General features: G+C 41.1%; 1 protein-coding gene across 8 annotated transcripts in view; it reads right to left on the bottom strand.

Annotated features, from left to right (window-relative positions):
- The window catches only part of FARS2 (phenylalanyl-tRNA synthetase 2, mitochondrial), a 255752-nt gene that overhangs the window by 65745 nt on the left and 173004 nt on the right, over window positions 1–17003 (bottom strand). For 7 of the 8 annotated variants that reach the window (XM_075084102.1, XM_075084104.1, XM_075084106.1 and 4 more), the window contains one exon: window positions 13979–14130. The exons of the other annotated variant lie outside the window; for it this stretch is intronic. In XM_075084102.1, the coding sequence (XP_074940203.1) occupies window positions 13979–14130 (152 nt within the window). The remainder of the gene's footprint in view (window positions 1–13978; window positions 14131–17003) is intronic. 8 annotated transcript variants of the gene reach the window in all.

Below are 17003 nucleotides of genomic sequence, written 5' to 3' on the forward strand. Positions count from 1 at the left end.
GTAGATATTCTATATATTTAAACATATAGGAAATAGATATTGCCATACTGAGGTGTAAGAAGACACCATTTAATGTAGTATCCTGCTGATAGAATTGTCTAGTAACTGATGTTTCAGGGCTGTATGAAATACAACAGTGATTTTATAAATACTGCAGGTCCATAATTCATACTGGGGTTTCATCATGACCCCAGGCAGGTGTTCTGAAGCACAAGAATTGACAGCCTTTGCAATTTTTGTTTAACCATAGAGGTTTATTTGCCTGAAAGGTATCCAGTACTGCAGACTTATTACACACCATGCTGCACATTTTAGTTAGCTTTCTGAATGTTTCCTCTTGGACTAATACAATGAAGGAAGATGGTCCTACTGGTTTCTTTCATCACTGTCAGTTTTTTTTAAACACCTCTCATGTATTCTTTTCCCTTTTTTCAAATGAAATTACATTACATTCAATGACCTTTTTTCTCCTCACATCAGAGTATCATCTTCCTCCAAAAGCTGCCTATAGAAATACTCGCATATCTTCACCTCTTAAAACACTTTGAACAGGAGAATTAGCATTATGATCAAAAATAGCTAAAAAACACAAAAGACATGAAGATTGATTTTTCATAGTGTCCCATTAAATTGTGGGCATTTTGGTTTTTTGGATACTCTGTGAATGACAGCGAGGGCATGGTTTTGAAAGGTTTGGAGTTCCCACGGTACGCAGTGATTTCAGTGGGAGTTGCTAACACTCAGAAACTCTGAAAATAAGGGCTCATTTTATAAAGCCAAACCTGGGAATATCTGCCCTAGCAGACACTAAAAAACCTGTCTAAGTGACCCAACCCACAAACACTTGGCTTTGCGTAATTCAGCCTAGCAATTCACTTCAATAAAAACTTGAATCCGCTGCACCATCCTAGTTGATTTTCACTTGCTCAATACACATCCCGTCCACCCAACTCAATTGAAGGCAACATCTGACCTAAATTGTTAAATTTCCATTGTGGCTTGACATGTCACTTAATACTTTGGCCTCCTCTGTTTTGCTGATCCACGGGATGAGGGCGGCAGTATCTTAGCTGAGAACCATGACACCTTTGTATATAAAGGTAATAAAAAAACTCCACAAGAACTACATTAAATCAGTCTTCACCTGTCTCCTTTCTGGTTGTCATGGTTTTAGCTGGGATGGAGTTAATTTTCTTCACCCTAGCTGGCATAGTGCTGTGCTTTGAACTTAGCATGAAAAAAAAAGTTGAGATAACACACAGATGTTTTGGCTGTCACTGGGCAGTGCTTGTACTAGTCAAGGACTTTTCTAGCTTCCCATGCTCTGCTGGGTGCACAAGCCTGTGGGGGGGGGGCGCACAGCTAAGAGAGAGGATTCAAACTGACCAAAGGGATATTCCATATCATGTAACGTCATGCCCAGTATGTTATCTGGGAGGAGCTGGTTGGCAGGGATGGAGGCAGCAATCGTGGCTTGGGGACGGGCAGCGTCGGTCGGCAGGTGTTGAGTGGCTGTATCGTTTGTGTTTCTGTGGTTTTTTTTCCTTTCTTTTCTTTTCCCCTTTTCCATTTTATTATATTATCATTATTGTCATTATTATCATTATCATTATTATAATTATTATTTTATTGTAATTATTAAACTGTGCTTATCTCAACCCACACGTTATTTTGCTCTTCCGATTCTCTTCCCCATCCCACAGGGGTGGGGGGAGCGAGCGAGCGGCTGCGTGGTGTTTAGTTGCCAACTGAGGCTGAACCACGACACTGGTGTTCATTCACGAAGTATGAACACAAACGATTCAAATGTCACAAGTATGAACAGTCATCCATTTCCTTACTATCCATGTGTCCCACACGTACTAACAGGCATTAAAATACTAAACATAAATCTTTTCTTCATCCTCAGAATAATTTTCAAAAGGCACCCTTCCCTTGCATTTCTATGCGATGCCTGATAAATAATAGAGCAGTTGCAAGGTGTTAGTGTCAATATTAATTTTACCAGTGTTTGAGAGAAGCAGGACAGAAACCTGAATTCTGGAGGAATGTGGAACAATAGCAGTCGCCATCAGATTGTACGTTTTGCGGCTCAAGTCCATCTCTATAGTGTACAGACCTTATGGGGTGCGCAGTCCAATGAATTTCTATTCAATTTACCAGAGACAAGGATGCTTAGCACTTGATAGAACTTGGCAACAATTTTCCTGAACAAATTATTTAATGCTAACAGGTAGGTTAAAATAAAATATCCATCAAGCACAAAACAAACAATGGGAAGATGCTGTGATCTGTTTCAGGAATGCTGACATTTGTTTGTTCTGAAATGAAAGAAAACCTTGTTTCCTCAGCCTAAATTTTGACATTTTCCAGCATGGAGATAAATAACCTTTGAGCTGCTTAATGCTTTGACTCAGCTTCAAGAAGTCCTTCCTAGCTATAGGGTTTTTTTTCCCTACAAAAATGTGTTTTGGATTCATAAAATATAAAGAGCAGGATTAATTATTTAGTGCTGAATCCATCTCTCTTCTGTGGACTAATACTAGGAAGTGAAGAGGGGCATATAAAGACTTTTTCCTCTCACCTCCCATCTTGGCAGCTTTACAGGATGTATGATTGGCTGAACCTAGCCTAAGAATTAGGTGCCTGGCCACCATGTTACCAGCCTCAACACAGTTCTGTGAAGGCCTTGTCAAGAGATGAGTGCAAACGTGTGCAAGCACCGCACACATGCAATTCTCAACACAGGACAGCGATGTCCTTCATCATCGTAAGAAATGCTTGGTGTGGCTTTCTCAGTATTGTGGCCACGTCCTGTGGCTAGAAAGATCCTTGTAAGAGACAAGCAAATGGTACCATTTCTATCTTCCCATGCAGATCTCTATTCATGAATTCAAGAGAATTTGAGAGAAACTCAGGATCAACTACAGACATGTTGCTTCTTCACACTGCTAAGACACTACAGAAGACAAACATACCATACTTTCATGCTAAAGTTCATTTAAAAGCTGATTAAGGAGGAGTGGGACAAAAGTTCTATGAAGGATGTGTATATTGCTTTAAAGAAAAACTAGTTTCAGGCACAGACCTGAGACCTAGCCAAAACACATTTCCCTCCCTCACCCATATTCCCTTGCAGGGACTGCCAGCCTGCAACGTGGACATCCATCACTGGTGGCCTAGACAGGCCTGGTCCACCTTGACTTCCTAGCCTGCCAGGGTAGGACGGCCCACTTTGGTGTTACTGTGGGAGAACAGATGGGGCAGAGGTGGAAACCAAAAAAAGAGGGGAGGGGTATTGCATCCGACCCTCAGGCAGAGAGCAGAGCAGAACAGAGTGGTGAGCGTCCCAGGCAGTGGCAGGCAGAGACAGAGCAATGGCACAGGAAGAGAAAACCCTTTCAATATGAAGTAAAAAAAGAGGGACAAAGCACCAGGTGAAAGAAGGACTCTTCGCCTCTTAAACGTAGTGAAATCTTCCCCCATCCTAGCTGCTGAGTAGAGCACTTTCAAAAGCCACTGCAAGATTAAACTGATTTCAAGCTCTTCAGAGAACACAATATTTACCATCAAACGAATGCGATTACAAAAGCTTTCACTTTATCGCTGACATATTCACAGCCATTGCAATGCTTCTCAAACTGTACTATGCTTGAACTACATACTCTGAAAAACAGCTTTTCACAGAAGTAGTCTAAACTTCTGGTCTACAAGGACAGTGATTCACTAGGATTCCTCTGAACTCAGAAGCACTCACAAGCCTACCGCTATCCTCCCGTGCATCCTGTGGCAGCTGACTCCTTTAGCCATTTTTCACCGGCCCACTGCTTGTCAATAAATCACTGTGCTAATTCCTGTGACGCCTCCTGTGAAGTGCTTTGGGAATTGTGGCAAAGATTTCTGGGCTGCATCTGAGAACTGGTGGTGAATGGCTGACTCCAAGTTGACATGATGAAGAAAGGTTAAGCTCTTCAGCCAAGCAGCCTCTTAGAAAGATTCATTGTGACTCCCTTTTCTATACAGCAAGGCTATCCTTTGCATCTGCCTGAATACATAAGGGAGTTGACATTTGTCTTCTGTGTGGCTCACGTACTTAAGTTTTCCTCTCTTCTCATTACCCATGAAGGGTGATTACACTTCCTATGGAATATCACTGGTGATACATCACACTTCAGGGCTGTGTTTCCTCCCCCCCCCTCTAATGGGAACCTGTGGTTACTTCATCTTTTTCCTTTCTTGAATACCAATCCTCCCACAAGCCTGCGTGTTAGCCACCAGACTCCCACCAAAGAAGAATAATGGGACTCCTACTGAAGCTCATTAATAGTAAATTATTTTCAGTTAGTGAGGACGATTTTCTCGGTGAAGCCTCTGAAGAGCCAGGGACAGTACAGCAGAACACTGTCTGCCCCACAATTGATTTGAATACAGCGGTTTGAAGGAAACCTCAGACTTCAATAGTGAGCCATTAAGAACAGCTATTTGTATGGTGCCTGTCTGAACACTGACGATAGAAGGGAGGGCAGTCTGTCTTTCCTGATCAGTTGATTATTCTTTTTTTTTCCCCCAGATGGTCTTCAAGTAAACACTGGCATCAGAGGTCTGAACTGGCAGTCACAAGCTGTGTAAAAAGCCATAAGTCACAGAACTCACACTTTATTTATAAAGCAAGGATTTTTTTTTTCTTTTTGGTAAAACAAAGTCAAGGCATTTACTAGTATTTTTCAAGTCCATCTTTCTGGCAGGTGAAGCAAGAAATGCCCAGCATAAGCAGATGCCGGAAGTTCAAGGGCACACTGTTTCTACAGGATAGACTTCTCTGTCCTTCTGTCCCTCTCATAGTTATTACGACACACTTAGATTTTGGCAGGGAACTGCTGTTTGGGGGACTTTCAAAGCAACCTGAGGGAATTAGGTATCTGAATCCACAGTGGAATTCAAAAGCTCTAGGCCAGGCATTTAAAAAACCTCTGAAGAGGATGCTTAACAAAAATATGCTAACAGATTCCAAGTCTACACATGTATACATAACAAATATAGTACTGAAAAGGTCTACTTTCATACCAAACAATAGTTTCTGGCTTGTGCTATGAAAATGAATCCTCATTTTTGCTCTCTCTGACTTCACCCAGCAGGTACTATAAAGAAGCTGGAATAGAACTGGTTGAAATTCAGAATTTCTAAAATATGTGAAAAAGTTTTTTTAAACAAAAATATGTGCATATTTACTCAATTAATTCTCTATTTTAATCTGGAATGTTTTTGCTGGGGAGGAAAAGGAGGAATTAAAAGCTTTTCAGTTCAATTTCCTCAAAGATAAAAACTAGCAGATGGGTCCATGAATGCCCCTGCTACTGTGCAGGATGTCTGGGAAAGCTGAACTCTGACAGTCTCAGTCCTGGTGGGGGACAGCAGGACATCAAGATAGCTAGAAAGCGGGAAGTGCAAGACACCCTGGAGCCACGTAGCAATCAGAATGGCAGGGTTACCTTGTAGTTACAGACATGGAGCACAAGTCCAGGCTCCTTTAAACCTCTAGGCAGCCAGGATGAAAATCTCACCATCTCAGCCCTCAGGTGGCAGATTGTCTGGGCTTTAGTTGGACATGACCAGAACCCATACGTCGTCATAAAGCATCTCTCTCTGGGCAGCCCAGTCTTTAAACAAATAGCCTTTACTCTAAACTGATAGCCTTGCTCTGCTGGTTCGACAAAGGGAGAGCAGTGGATGTTGTCTGTCTTGACTTCAGTAAGGCATTCGACACTGTCTCCCATAGCATCCTCACAGGCAAGCTAAGGAAGTGTGGGTTGGATGAGTGGACAGTGAGGTGGACAGAGAACTGGCTCAACAACAGAACTCAGAGGGTCGTGATCGATGGAGCAGAGTCTGGATGGAGGCCTGTCACTAGTGGTGTTCCCCAGGGGTCTGTGCTGGGTCCAGTCCTGTTTAATATATTCATCAGTGACCTGGATGAAGGGATGGAGTGTAACCTCAGCAAGTTCGGTGACAATACCAAGCTGGGAGGAGTGGCTGGTACACCAGAAGACTGTGCTGCCATCCAGCGAGACCTGGACAGGCTGGAGAGCTGGGCCGAGGGGAACCTCATGAAATTCAACAAGAGGAAGTGCAAGGTCCTGCACCTGGGGAGGAACAACCCCATGCACCAGTACAGGTTGGGGGCTGAACTACTGGCAAACGGGTCTGTTGAGAAGGACCTGGGAGTGCTGGTGGACAACAAGCTGACCCTGAGCCAGCAACGTGCCCTTGTGGCCAAGGCAGCCAACAGTATCCTGGGGTGCATTAAAAGGAGTGTGTGGCCAGCAGGTCGAGAGAGGTCATCCTCCCCCTCTACTCTGCCCCAGTGAGACCACATTTGGAGTACTGTGTCCAGTTTTGTGCAACTGCTTGAGCAAGCCCAGTGGAGAGCTGCCAAGATGATCAGGGGACTGGAGCATCTCCCATATGAGGAAAGGCTGAAAGACTTGGGTTTGTTCAGCCTGGAGAAGAGAAGCCTGAGGGGGGATTTAATCAATACCTATAAATATCTAAAGGGAGGGTGTCAGGGTGATGGGACTAGGCTCTTTTCAATAGTGCCCAATGACAGGACAAGGGGCAATGGGCACAAGTTGGAACATATGAAGTTCCACTTAAAGATGAGAAAAAACTTCTTTCCTGTGAGGGTGACAGAGCAGTGGCACAGGCTGCCCGGGGAGGCTGTGGAATCTCCTTCCCTGGAGACATTCAAAACCCTCCTGGACACGTTCTTCTGCCCCCTGCTCTAGGTGTGCCTGCTCAAGCAGGGGGTTGGAGGAGATGATCTCCAGAGGTCCCTTCCAACCCCTACCAATCTGTGATTCTGTGAATTTAGCCAGAAAGTCCCTGACCACCTCTAAGCAGGAGCTGCTATGAGAATGGAGCTGATATCTCTACACAGCTGCTTTTCAAAGGAGAAAAGGTAGGGAAGAAGAAGCAGCCAAGGAGTAGTTAGGGCCACTCGGACTGTGAATCCAGCAAACACCACTGGCCTTTGGGTTGGTCTGGGCCGCAGGGGAACACCTGACACACACACACACCAGGAGTGAAATGGACTCACAAGTATGCAACACCCATTACAGTTACGTTTTCTAAGCTGAAGGCCATAAGGGAAAAGAGATGACAGGGAAGGTTCTCATTTATCAGAGAAAAGAGGTGGCACTGCCTCTGGGTGGGACAAGAGAGAGAAAAGAGAAGAGGGACTTGGGGTACTACTGTAGTACTTAAACTAGCCACTGTATAGTCATGCTGTACAACTGAAGAAAGGCCCATAAGTCAAGCTGACAGAGCCTCCCATAAACAGTTAATCTGTTGCAAAAATATTAGTCTTACAGTCATTTAACCAAATGCAAGAAAAAAAAATCCAGGGCTGGAGAACAGGGTTCATTAATAGGAAACCAATCCTCCGCTAGCTACTGTCAAGAGCAGCTTCTGGGTTGTTTACTCTGCAGAGAAACTGCTGCTGGGACTTTGCCAGTTCAGCAGTTAAAGGTAATCTCAAAGAATCCCCCAGCAAATTGTAAAGTGCTCAGGCTAAAGAACAACAAGGTGTTCAGGGACTGAACTGATTGTTTTAATTTGTGTAATACTAGCATCAAGCAGCACTTCAGAATTATTCTGTTTAATTCACCTGTTCTGGAAGCAAGACAAAACCAAGCCAGCTTCGGTAAATAACCAGAACTAAAAGTATTTGATTTGATCTCCATCTATATATGGAAAAGTGCAACAAATCTGGCAAAAAAAAGGAAAACAATGTTATTACATTGTTTTTTCTATATACTAACAAGGAGCTAGTGGTGTGCATTGACACAACAAAGCAGTCAATAGGATCTGACGCTTCAGTGTCAGATCTGTTCTTTTTACTGTTTGGAAAAGAGTAGACACAGGTCATCTAAGTACTCCCAAAGTCTCAAAGATGGCGCCACAGTGCACCTACTTTCCTCCTTCAAGGCAGGCACTATATTTCCTCTCCCTTCGCTCAACAGACTGTTACAAATGTGCAGATCTTAACCCACAAGCGTGCAAGTAATTCACTTAAACGCAAGAATAAATCCTTTCTTACCTATTTCCCACTTATATTTTTAACAGCATAGCCATCAAAATGCAGCAAATAAATTTTTTCCCCTACACTGTCTCCACAGTGCCTTTTCAGGGTATTTTCAGTTGTTCTGATTAAAAATTTACCTCTTAAGTACCACTGAGGACACAGTGCATTTCTTGATTACAGTTTTGTATACTTTTTCAAGCCTACCTACGTATCCTCCTTACAAAGGAAGGTGTGGAGTCATATCCTTCCTTCCTTCCCTTCTCTTTCTAACAAAAAAGAAATTTTAGTATCAAACTTTAAAAAATCAGGTTCCATACCACTCTGCGAAATGCAGAAAATGCAGGGCTCACCGAAAGCAAAGATGAGCAGCCTTGGCATTTCTGGATTCTCTTTGTGGTGCTGCATTGTAAGGGACAGGTACTCAGCCCCTGACTCTTCTCTCTTCTTCATTGGGGACAACTCACGTCGGAAATGTATCCTGCTACTTCTACTATATATTCTACCATGTGTGATTACCCAGTATTTCCTCTATTACTTTGGACAGGTATGCTTTCATTACCGTCCCTGGAATTCCGTGTGTGTGCAGTCGCAATACTTACCTGAATGTCTCAGAAATGCAAGACACTGCTCTTACCGGGATTCTCTGCAGTTTTGATTTGCTTATTCATAGTGGGTAGAGACCTTTCTACCTTTTGACTGCTATTCAGCCAGCCTTTCTTTTTCCCTGTGACACCTGTTTCCTTTCTGAAACTGGGTAAGTCTTGACCACTGAAAAGGAGATTACTTTCTGATTTAACTTCTGCAGGTCATTTATATTGATTAGAAAGCTTAGAAAAGTTGAGTAGTAGACGGCCTGAACTTAAAGATATGGAGGGTACAACAGCCATTGCAAAAAGTAAGGAAAAAAAACGCTGACTCTTTTCTCCCGTCATTATCAATATAGTCCAAAATATTCTCTTTGTTTTTTTGCAAATGTTTGTTCACTAGAATGTTCCAAAGGGAAAAATGTCAACCAAAAATCCTCACTCATCATGTATTTGCACAGCAATGCTTAAAGGTCTTTAAAGATCTCCAAGGATTCCAAAGAAATAATTCAGTCAGGTAGCAGAAACAGGGCCACTGCCTTCCGGTGGCTAGTCACACAGCTCACTTAGCATACAACAACTAAAGGCAAGTCACAGTGAACTGATTTTACAGGCCATGCACAGAAAAATATGTTACACTAACCAAGCGTATGAAAGTCTAAATGTCTGCAGCTAATGCATCAAACAAAGAGATCTTAAATCCACAGGATGGACTGTGGAAAACATTTTGCTCACTGCAAAGGAACATTTCTTCTCTGTTCTGCTTGCCTTACATATACCCCGCTCCTCTTCTTGCCATAACTGCCACAGTTTCACTCAGTTTCCTTGGCATTTTAGCAAAGCCACAACTTTTTCTTCATATCTGCTTATTCTTTATATGCCCAAACTACAGGGGTGTTACAGCCATGTTTTGCATTATTCATCTTGGATGACGTTATCCTAAAAATCAGGTGACAGTGGGCCTTACCTTCCCATCCACATTTGGTTGTACAGGTCTGTGATGGCATTTTACACTATGGGTGATGCAGAGGTATCAACAGCTGACAGGATTATCCTCTGACTTGTTCAGTCTCATGTACTACTTGCTCTCTCCCCTGGATGCATGTTCTGAATCCAAGAACCATATCTCACACAGGCGATACTCCACTCTTGTTCAAGGATCCCCTATTCCCAGATTTCCCAGTCTGACTGCAAGTCGAAAACCCCTGAGCAGACGTCTGGGGTCCCAAGTGCTGTTTGCCAGCTGAGATCCGTAAGCCGTCTCCTCTCACGTGATACCAAGGGCAAACACACATCTGTAACGTGGAGAGGTGTGTGGGGATTGCAGACACCTGAAAAGTCTGTGTTCTCCTTTTAGGTTGACACTTCTGACTCAAAAGGAGGATTTGGGGCAGGTGGACCTGTTTGGAATTGCTGGGATGAAAGCAAAGGGAGGAAATTCCTGTGTATCAGGGGATTTTCTTGCTGAGCATCCCTACAGTTTTCCTGGTTTCCAGGCTCACTTTACACAAAAGCTTCCTACCTCAACTTAGTTGCTAGAACTCAGTTCTCTGCTTGGAACAGAGCACATGGATTTCTTTGCTCTGTGAGGTCTACCTGTTGCACTGGTGAACAAGAATTTAGAGGAATAACAAAATTTGAGAGGTAAATACAGAAATGTCTACATGTCCTAACTACTGCTAGTACATTATTTTCTAATACGGAATGCTTATTTTTCCACCTCAAAGTAACATGTGACTGCAGTGTGAAATAACTTTCTGCTTTAATCATTTTACAATTGATCTAGCCCCACTAGGCTGGCATCCATTATAATTAGTTTCAGCTGTAAGGAAAAGAAAATAATGTTTTTTGCAGACTGAACAGAACCAAAAAGTTTGTTTTCTGGAAAGCCTTCACACGTCACACATTACTCAGTTTACCTCAATGCGGTGTCTTGTTTAGTTAAGTTTACCTAAGATGCATTTAGGCTGGAACAGTTCTTAATTACCCTAGCACAGTAACTTGTCATTCTCCTATATTTGTGCTTTTCAGCAATGAGACTCCTTCCTGCTGTATCTTTTAATTGCCTGTGCTTTCCTGGAAGATGTTTCAACATTATCACCTTACAAAGTGAATAATCAAGATTTACTTTTTTTTCCAGACATCTCTTCCTTGTTTAAACAATTACTTGTCTCATGCTTTTTCCCCCCTTTTCCTTTTCCCTGTTGAGGAATACATTTTCACTGCTAATACACACCATAATTGCAATGTACCGGAGCATGGTTATCAGTCCGAAGCCCAGTGGAACCTTGAAAGGTTTCTGAACCACAGAAAAGTCTGTAAGGTAACTACACAGTATCACACAGATGGCCTCTCTAAAGGATCTTAATTAAAAGACCTCTTTATGTATTCTAAATTAGTTTTATTTGTATAGCATTTTCTGGTTTTCAATCTTCATAGTCCTACAAGTAAGAAAGGTAGTTTAAGAATGAAAATAAGACTGCCAAATGTCCTAATTCCTCATGAAACTGGTATTTTTAAAGCATAAAAAAGTGTGAATTTTAAATTCTAGAAGTGATTAATTACAACCATGAACTTATTAAGCTGCTTGTAAGTAACTAACATTCAAGACAGCAGCACTGCAGCCTTCCCTATCCTGTACACTTTTCTCCCATCCTCCACACCAGAATCAGTACATATTCAAGATAATGATTACAGGCATCTAGATCTGTAACATACAGATCCATAGCAACACTGAGGATGTCATGTTAATTTCTGTGCCCAGAGGTTTTTCTGTAACATTGCATTAAAAAATCCACTGTATAATTCCTGTAACAAGACAATTATCTTGGAATTAAGACTAACCAGAACACTCTTTTCAAAGAGTTAGTCTTCCAAAGGCTTTAGAGAACAGGCAAAAGTACTCACATGGCTTACGCCAGAGGTCTGCAAAAGTTACACACCTGCACACACCCTGTTCTAAGAAGAAAGGGCAAAATAACCATTATGTTATAGCCTTTATCTATAATTCTTTTTTCAATGAGGTAGGTAATCTCCTTGGAATTTCAGTTTTTTTAATGGGGCATTTAAAAAGCTTTCTTTTATTGTTGTTGCAGCTGAACAAACTAACAGGACTACAACTTCACTTACCAACAATCCATTAGTGTCACCACCCAAGTTCTTCAGACATGAAGGTGAGAAATGTTTCCTCCTTGTAGTGTCAAAACATATTTGGATGTCTGCTGAGTGAGGGTTTAATGGTTTTAGAGGACAATACTAGGAAAGCCTATCTGTGTGACAATTCTCAGTGAGCAGTCATCCTTCCCATCTATTTGCAGAAGTCACACAGGGAACCAGAGGTGTACTCCTTGTGGAGGAAAAAATGATCTTGTACTGAACAACTGTCACCCCTGGTATATGTTCAGGATGTGTCAAAGCATACCAAAAGAGAAAACATATAGAGCAGAAATCCAGAGTAATGAATCCTGTCCCTACCTCACCACTCTGCTAGTATGGAAGATAACATTTTCTGTAAAGAAAAGAACCGTGACCCATGACCTGAGCCGTGACTGATGCAGTGCTGCTGGCGAGGCCCTTCCAGTGTATGTGGATTCCTCCAGCGAGCTGCAAGCGTAACCACAGAATAATACTGCCTCTGTCTGAGGGAGCAGGGAATAAGATTTCTCCAAACATTCAGCCTTGGAAGAGCTGCTTACACTACACACAAGATTTTCCAAGAGTAGATGTAATGACAAATACGATCACATGTTTGGTATCACCAGGAAGAATGTAGACAAAAAGTGGCAATGAACACAGAGGCGTTAAACATCCAATAAACATCCAGCACGAAGGAATGGAAACGACCAGTTCCAAAAATGGGTCTAACATCCAAATTTTTTAAAAAAATATTGTTCGTATAGTATCAAAACCATCATGATTGAAGACAATTAAATATATTTTCAGCAGGATCTGTGTGAGCAGCCCTCAATATCTATGCACTTGTGCTAACTGATACTGTGGTGCAGTCCAAGTGATGATAAGAAGGTATCCATACCCGCAATAAACTTGCTTTTGAATTTCTCTGTAACACACAGTCTTCTCGTTCTTTACAACGAATAGTACTCATTATCTTATCCTAGCCTATATTCCTCTGCTGGACACACTGTTTTGAGTATAGGGCTAAGATCCTTTCACATGATTTGCATGTGAGGAGCACTCAAGAATTAATGACTCAAAGCTTTCAGATGCCCACACAAATTCCATTGGCATTTTTGTTCCTTCACGCAGCTGAAACAGTCTCATATAACACCACACAAAAAGGGTAAAAAGGAAAAAAACCAAATAAATATTGATCCACTGAACCACCATGAAAACTAGGCCACTGAATAATCTAACCATCCAGTCTGTAACTCACATCAAATTAAAAAGAACAATAGGGTCAAATACCTGGGTGTAGAAAGGAAAAAAAATATAGGTGTTGGAGCACAGCATGAAGCATTTTCCTATCACCTTCAAAAACCACTGCAGTTAGGTTTACTACCTGCCTTTCTACAGCGCCAAAAGAAAAGTCTCAAAGAGGATGACAAATTATTTTAAAACCCAGCTTTAGAAAGTTGGGTAACCTGCAGCATAGTTACTTCTTGATTTGGAAACAGCAAACTGAAAAACAGCGCCTATGTAATAGCTGATACTTGTCAGTTTTAGAGACAACTGATAGTATCAGTTGGACAACTAACCTGTGCACCCAACAGTGGTGTCAGTGCTGCTATACCCATAAGAAGGTATTCTGAAGCCTGAGAATATTTACGCATTGTTCAACAGTGTAAATAAGTGTCAGAAAGAAAGGAATAAAGTCTATTTTTTTTCTCCCTGTTGAACACCAACAATAGGATTCTGCAACAAATTATTATTAGCCCTGACATTTATAGTAAAGGTCTACTAGTGAATCAGGACTAGAAAAAGAAAGGAAGGGAACAAGGAGACAAACACCAGTCACTCAGCAAAGAGCAGGACTAGAGTATCAGAGATGTTATAGATAAGAGTGTCATGCACTGATGGATGTATTAAGAAAGCCAGTTGTTCACTGCTGCGGTGATTGACTGAGCACAACACATTGCGGTTGCAGTCTGAATACCAGAAGCTCAGTACTAGTATAAAACTCAAACAAAGATAACATTTTTAAGTAAAAATATTTATTCTTAAAAGTGTTGTTAAAATGTTTTGGAGTTAAAAAATGAAATGTGCAAACACTGTAAGAATCAAGAATTTCTTGGTATACAGAACTAAAATATTTATATTCTGACCACAGGAAAAATGTGTTAAAAGTTCTACTTACTTTGGATGGGTAAATTCATCCACTAGGACAACCTTTTCTATCAGGTCTCCACCAATGGTCCGAGCCAAATCATAGAAATCATTCTTAGAGTATGTCTCAGAAGGCAGCCAAAAGGAGATATCATTGATCAAAGGTGGGTATCTGCTGAGTGGCTAAAAAATTTAAAAAACATACCTTTGTAAGTGGCTGGCTTGGTAGGCATACCTTCGACTGTTCTGAACTTGTATGACACTCAGAGCACACATTTTAGAAGCTTTCTGAAATGCTTTTTGAAGTGCAAACTGACCTCGTAAACAACTGAGATGCAAGATTTTATACTAGGAAATTAAAGATCCCCTCATAACCACTTTGATTCATTCATTCAGAAGAAAAAACTTGTTTTGTTTGTTAAAATCAGCATTTATGAGCCTGAATACACTTTTGGATCAGAGCTGCTTAAAAGGAAGAGATCATTTTAACGGGATTATTCACTGGGTAGAATTGCACTTTTTAAAAGCATTTTTCAGGTTTTTTACAGATTCAAAAATTCATATAAAATTAATAGATGTTTTATATAATATATAACATGATATGTTTATTATTTGTACTGTCCGATTTCCAAAAAAGTCTTATCAATAGGCACCTTCTTATTAAAAGGTTACAATATGAAACACACTTTGGCTTAAAAAGAGGGATCAGTTCACTTCCCAGAGGTTTTTGTAGACATACAAACATCTGCAACAACAAAAAATGTACTGCTGTTAGCATAATTATTAATTCCATAAGTACCACAACAGACTCTTAAACATAAAGAGGCATCTTTGCTACAGACAGAACCACCTCATCTTATGGTCAGAACAGCGTAACTTGTTATTTGCAAAAACAGGAGGAGAAAGAGAAACAGAACAAGACAATTATTAATTTTTCAGTTTTGATGAAACATCCCTGGAGTCAGCAGGTTTCAGATCTCGCCTTTGCCGAGACATTTCCTCCTTTGAAGAAAAAAAAATGGTAATGCTCTTCTTTCATGACCTCTAGGTCATGCAATATCTTACTTCTGCCTTCTGTTAATGCACTGCAGTTGAAATAAGTACGTTTGCACAAGATTGTTGGGGTCTGTAGGAGAAAACATCTTTTCTTATTTTGCTTATATGTATATGACAGCTGATGTGTACACCTTTATCTATACAGTACATTATCTCACTCAATTTATTCCATGCCTTGGAATGTTTTATGCTGGAGCAGTGAAATCCTAAGTGAATACCTGCTAAAGCAATAAACCTGTTGAAAAGGCAAATTTACAGCATGCTGATTTACTCAAATCCTGTTCTGTACAGTGTAAACCAGTCAATAAATATCTGTTAAGGAATACAGTGCAAGTTAAATTAATAACACCCCCAGTGAATAAAATTGTGAATCACAAATGATTATCCAACTTTTTAAAGGAATAAACTTGTCAGATGAATTCATATCCTGTACACCAAATTAAAAAAAAAAAAAAGACTTGCACAATAAAACCATCACACAAGAGCTTTTGATAAAACACTAATGAACGAAATGTAAACTTCTCCTCTGCTATACAAAAGTCAGCTGCAGACGCTGGAGATACTCCTCAGTCAACAACCTGGTGTATGTATCAGTGTAAATAACGATATAATCCTGCAGCAGACATCTATATTCTCACCTCACCCCTACCTGTCACTATATTTACCACTAGTATATTTCAGGAACCTACTGAACACACTTCAAAGCTTGCTGGGACTAATCCAAAACTCACTGAACTCCCAGCTTCAGGACATTTAATTATTCAACCAGAAGATGTGGCTCATGAGCCTAAGCATGACCACTCCATTTGGGCAGGTGCCTACTTTCATTCCCACAGGTACAAGGACACTGAAGAAAAATAATTACATGTTCAAGTAACTCAGCAATATCCTAAACCCTAAAAGGAGCAGAGTACCCACAATTCATAGCGAGTGAGTATTTGCTGTCAATTTCAAAAGAAGCAGAATTATGGCAGGCACATGAAAACAGCACTCTTTCCCCCTTAAAATAAGATGTACACAAGGACCCAATGTGGTCAGATCTTGCAAATGTACCTGGAACAGTCTGACTTAAATTATCAGTGTCATCAAATTCCAAGTGAGCAATGTTACTCAAAGATGTAACAAACTGTAGGGTCTGGCCCTCCTGGGTTATCAAGTCTATAGCTAACTGCTTCTTTAACTCAATCCATGGTGTTACTAGCCTAGCTACACAATTGTAATTTTGTGTGTGCACGCATGCTTGTGTGTGTTACAAAGACTGGAAGGACAAACGCTTAAAACAGTAACTGTAACTTTTTTATTATTAGGTACTAACCTTTCCTCAGAGCCTTATAATGCAGAAAAATCTTTTATGGTAAAAGGCAAGGCAATAATCCCATATTATACTGTCCCTTCACCACCTGGTTGCCGTCAACATTGTTGCAGTAAGTATTATATCAACACTAAAGTTAGTATAAGGATAAAATTCCTAGTTCTCAAATGTATTGATCTGTTTGTTGTAGAGCTACATGAGCTACATAATTGTTTATTAGCTACATCGAAAATGTGAAGAGGGTAGGACAAGAGTCCCCAAGTGGCAAGTCAAAATGATGTTACTAAGTTTGTATTCAGGCACCCCAGCAAGTACATACTGTGGTCCAACAGATCCTGTTGCTGCCACTCTCCTCCTTCCTAAACTCTCCTGCCCTTTAACAGAGTGGTCTAAAGCCCATTGACTTTGATCCATTTCCAAGTTCAAGGAAAACAGCAGCCCCGAAGACTGTTTCCTGATGAATTTACAGACATTTTAGAGGCTCCCCTTGAGAGCAATGTGTTCTTCCCACTACATTTTCTGTTTTGCTGTCACCTCCAGCCACCACTTCCTCCTACGTCCTCTTCATGACTTAGGTGTGCTCCAGCACAATGCTCAGAGAAGCTAACAGGACACTGGCTGGCTCTGGTGCCTGTGTGTTGGCCAACTCCTAGCATGCTGCCCAAGCCTGGAAGCCCCACTGTCCCGT

Source organism: Phalacrocorax aristotelis, chromosome 2 (genome assembly GCF_949628215.1).
Source record: "Phalacrocorax aristotelis chromosome 2, bGulAri2.1, whole genome shotgun sequence".
Taxonomy (NCBI): domain Eukaryota; kingdom Metazoa; phylum Chordata; class Aves; order Suliformes; family Phalacrocoracidae; genus Phalacrocorax; species Phalacrocorax aristotelis.